The following is a 4306-nucleotide window of genomic DNA, read 5'->3' as shown; positions in this document are numbered from 1 at the left end:
GTTACCACTACTGTGCATGTGTGTCAAGGACAGAAAGGCAGATGTGGCAGTGGAAGGTGTCAAAGCAGTTTGGAGAGAAAAACAAAGTAAAGAACAAAAAAACGATTAATTGATTATTAAATTAGTCATCGATTATTTTAATAATCGATTAGTTGTCGATTAATCGATTAATCGTAGCAGCAGACTAACCACTTAAATTGATTAAATTAAATCGGCTATTAATGCTGTTGTGTAACACTACACTATTAATTTGAAGTTAATTGAAGTTTGGAGACATTTTAAAAGGCTTTTCTTTAGAAACACATCTGACACTTTCAATGGCTGGGGGGGTAGCGGTGTGCGACTGTTCTTCTGAATAAATGAAAACTATGTAACATAGTTGTTTACACTGAAGTTAAAAATGTTTGACCAGAGGAAAACCAGAGCAGGACTAGAGATGAATATGATTTAGATTTTTATTTCTGTGACTGTATACGACCCACAGGAGACACGACATTAACAGCAGTCGTCATTTCATTCCTTTTATTCCACAGCTGAGCTGCTAAAAATGACAGATTTTCTTTTCTGGATCTCTGAGAGCAGGACTTCAATCTCCAAACTCATAAAGTTCTTCTTTTTACTTTGCGATGTCATTTATGAATGGACACTTCCTGGTATGTGGGGCAGGAAACGTAAATGGTGTTTTTAGGATGGTAACCATGCTAATCTCCTCTCCTCGTGCACGAGCACCCGGTACTCATTCATCAATTTACGCAGCTCATTTACACACTTTTCCTGAAGATAGAAGAGTTTGTTGAATCTGACGTGACATGTTCGTACGAACCCTTCATACGAACAAAAGTAAGAGAAGTTTAGGATAAGAATATGAACATGTTCTTGCACCAGGCCCAATGTCTTCACATCTTTTGCACTGCAGTCTGTACTCATTCTACTCATTTTGCCAGGATAGGTCACATATTTTATTTAGTCACATTCTTTTTTTATTTTATTTTTCTTTCAACGTATTAACTTTTCTATTTTGTCCTCATCCTCAGTCATGCCGATTCCTTACATTCCTTCTTGTCTTCATTCTCAGATGGTCGAAGGTTTCATCCCCGGCTCTCCTCTGACTCTGAGGATGATGTTGAAACTCCCATGAGCTTTTTACAAATCACTGTCCGAGGCCTCCTGCTGGCCTTGACGTCTATGACGCAGGCTGCAGCCTCAGATCTGCGTTTCCACCTCAGATGGAGAGCGATAACTGTGACCATGCTGCTGGTTTTAGTGCTCACCATCTATCTGCACCAGACAGCAGGGGACAGAAAATCCCCAACCAAAGACTATTACCAGAGCAACATTCATCATTTTCAAATCCCCAGTGAGGCTGACGTTTTCAGGGACAGTAAAAGTGCCAATCCACAAAGACTGGTTCGGGGCCAAAGAAGTGAAAAGCCTTACAATGACACATATCCGTTAAGTCCACCAGAGAAGACCTGGGATGGCATTCGTTACCGTATCGGAGTTATTGCAGATCTGGACACTGCGTCGCAAAGCTCCAAGGATCAGACGTGGTTCAGCTACATGAAACGAGGCTACCTGACAGTTTCGAATAGCGCTGACAGCCTGAAGGTGGAATGGGATGCTGACATCATCACCCTGGAGAGCAATTTGGCTGAGAAAGGAAGAGGTTTGTGGTCTTGAAGATGATATCTGTTCATTCAGACCAATAAGGGATCTAAATGTCTCCCTGATTACCTCTGCTGCAGGTATGGAGCTGTCAGAACTGGCGGCGTTCAACGGTCACCTGTACAGTGTAGATGACCGTACGGGTGTGGTGTACAGGATTGAGGGAAGCCGAGCCATTCCCTGGGTAATATTACCTGATGGGGATGGCTCAGTCTCTAAAGGTCAGTCTGTAAGATCCAGAATCAGGGTCTGAAAAATGATCCAACAAGCATAATTTGGCACTGAAGCATTTTTAACCTGAAAGTGAATTAAACTAAAAAAAACGAGTGTCAGAAATTGGAAAAGAGAAGGTTAATCTGAGTTTTGATCGTGCAGGATTCAAGGCCGAGTGGCTCGCAGTGAAGGACGAGCACCTGATCGTTGGAGGCCTGGGGAAGGAGTGGACAACGACGTCTGGGAAAGTCGTCAACCACAACCCAGGGTGGGTGAAGGTTGTTGGCTACAAAGGCGAGGTGCAGCACGAAAACTGGGTGTCTTACTACAATGCCCTGAGGACTGCTGCAGGGATCAAACCACCAGGTACTGAATGAGATTTTTTTTTTTTTTTGCCTTTCACACATCACAGGGGCCTGAATTTAGCCGTCAGATTTTATTTGAAACACACATAAAAAAGAGCTGATGATTCCCAGCCATGCTTAGTTTTTACTTGGTTATAATTTATTATATACCTGATGTTTAATTTCATCAATTAACACAAAAAAATCTGTGTTTGAATATTTTTAACTAAAATTTGCAGAAGAAATGAAAGATTTCTATTGAAAACATCTATAAGGGCATGTACTACATATCAGGATGAATGATTTAATGAGAATACTTGTTGAATGAGACATATCATGCTTTAAATCCTTTTCACATTAAATCATAAGAAGAAGGATGAAGACCACTGAATTGTAGTTGTTAAGTCCAGACCTTATTTGGCAGCTTTGTGGCAAATACTGTAACGTAACAGTTCAGAAAACGTCGTAAAAATAGAGAAAGCTGAACAGATTGAAAATGACCCAAACAGAATGGAAAGAGTTGCACTCTGCACCGGGAGAGACTGAAGGTTTCTGCACTCCTACAGACTCCAAGTACACAACAAAATGTTTTTAATGGCTAAAAAAGTGGATTGTGCATAATCTGTCCCTTTTAAATTTTCCTCTTAAATTATTCAAAACAAATATTCCGACCGTTATTTTACACAAAGAATGGCCCGTTTACAAATTTGAAATATATAGTTGGTCTCTTTTGTTTTCAGGATTTTAGAGGCTGCAGGACAGTAAAATGCATAAGGTTGTTGGATCTTATGCTTTATCCAAAACTGTCTTTTTTTTTTCTTTCTCTTTATCGCTTGTTTTGTTGGGCTTTTTTCAGTTACTGCAGGTCTATTGCTAAATGGTAGATTTCTTAAATATTCGTAATTTTGGGGATTATGGCTGGTTCTTTCTGAATATAGAGCTTTACAGTCTTGTTTATTAGTCACTTGATACATCACACCCCTTTTGCAGCACTTTGTGACCCTGGTCTGTGAAAAGCGCTATAGAAATAAAGTTTACTTACTTACTTACTTACTTACTTTTGCACAATACTTATAGCTGCAATTACAAAACAGGTTGGCTTAACCAGTAAACAACCAGTATTTTATCTACGGTAAGTATTGTTTGATTTAATTGTCGGGATTAAATAAGAATTAAGCAAAATACTCAGGGACTGTTGAAGTTGTTTTATTTTTTTTTCCCCTGGGTACCGCCCTCACTAACCATGCAGTCATTAAAGAAAGCTGGTGAAATTTTCTTATTGTGGCCAGAAGTTTGATGAAACAGGAACAGGAAGTCATTTTTATAAATTTTAATGAATAGAGATGAGATAAATGTCTCTTTGAAGGGATCCGGATTCTGTGGAGCCACTTGTTTCATAGAACCGTTCAAAAGATTTGTTTGATGTAGGGAAATACGTCATCACGTCACGTAGGCGGAACCATGTGTTTTGTCAAGCTGAAACTCCTCCCCCTTCGCCCTGAGCTGCTGAACTTCATCATTCTGCCTGTTTTCCATGAAAAAGTGTGGTGGGAGCGATTGTCTGTGGTTAAGTGTGAAAAAATAAAGATATTAAGAGGGGAAAAAACACCAAACGGCCCTTTAGTGCTCGTGATTCAGTTCCTATTGTTCACTGTAGAGACATTTAAAAGATTAAACCATTTGTGAATGTCACATTGCTAATGAATATTCCTTATGATTTATTCTGTGGCAACATTACATTTATTGCTAAACTAAATACTGTGGAGTCCTTAAACTCTGCTCTGCTGCAAAATATAAAATAATTCTTGTGCTTTTCAGAACAAATAATAATATGGGATAAATGTTGTGCCAGCAGGAATTTAATTTGAATTAATTTGTTTTGAAACCCTATTTTGGTTTATTAAAAATTCAGTTTGACTACTTTCACTTTCAGTTCCATAATTCAGATTTTTGTGTCACATCCTGGTCCTTGAGAAAGCCAGGCAGAGTAATCAAACACAGATCCACAGATTTATGTTTCACTTTGGTGAAGTTTCCCTTCTGTAATGTAACAGAGTTCAGTTTACCTTGTTTACAGTTTACCC

At 39.0% G+C, this 4306-nt stretch overlaps 1 protein-coding gene across 1 annotated transcript in view; it reads left to right on the top strand.

Moving 5' to 3' along the window:
• Positions 1-1075: 1075 nt before the first annotated feature.
• Positions 1076-4306, top strand: part of cant1b (calcium activated nucleotidase 1b) — a gene marked incomplete at its 5' end in the record, with an annotated part of 5212 nt that continues 1981 nt past the window's right edge. Inside the window, 3 exon segments of the mRNA XM_014013997.1 lie at positions 1076-1666; positions 1746-1886; positions 2041-2244. Of these exon segments, the coding sequence (XP_013869451.1) occupies positions 1135-1666; positions 1746-1886; positions 2041-2244 (877 nt within the window).

This window comes from Austrofundulus limnaeus, unplaced genomic scaffold (assembly GCF_001266775.1).
Source record: "Austrofundulus limnaeus strain Quisiro unplaced genomic scaffold, Austrofundulus_limnaeus-1.0 Scaffold109, whole genome shotgun sequence".
Lineage (NCBI taxonomy): Eukaryota > Metazoa > Chordata > Actinopteri > Cyprinodontiformes > Rivulidae > Austrofundulus > Austrofundulus limnaeus.
Note: the sequence above shows the minus strand (reverse complement) of the source record. Positions and strands in the feature narration are given on the sequence as shown.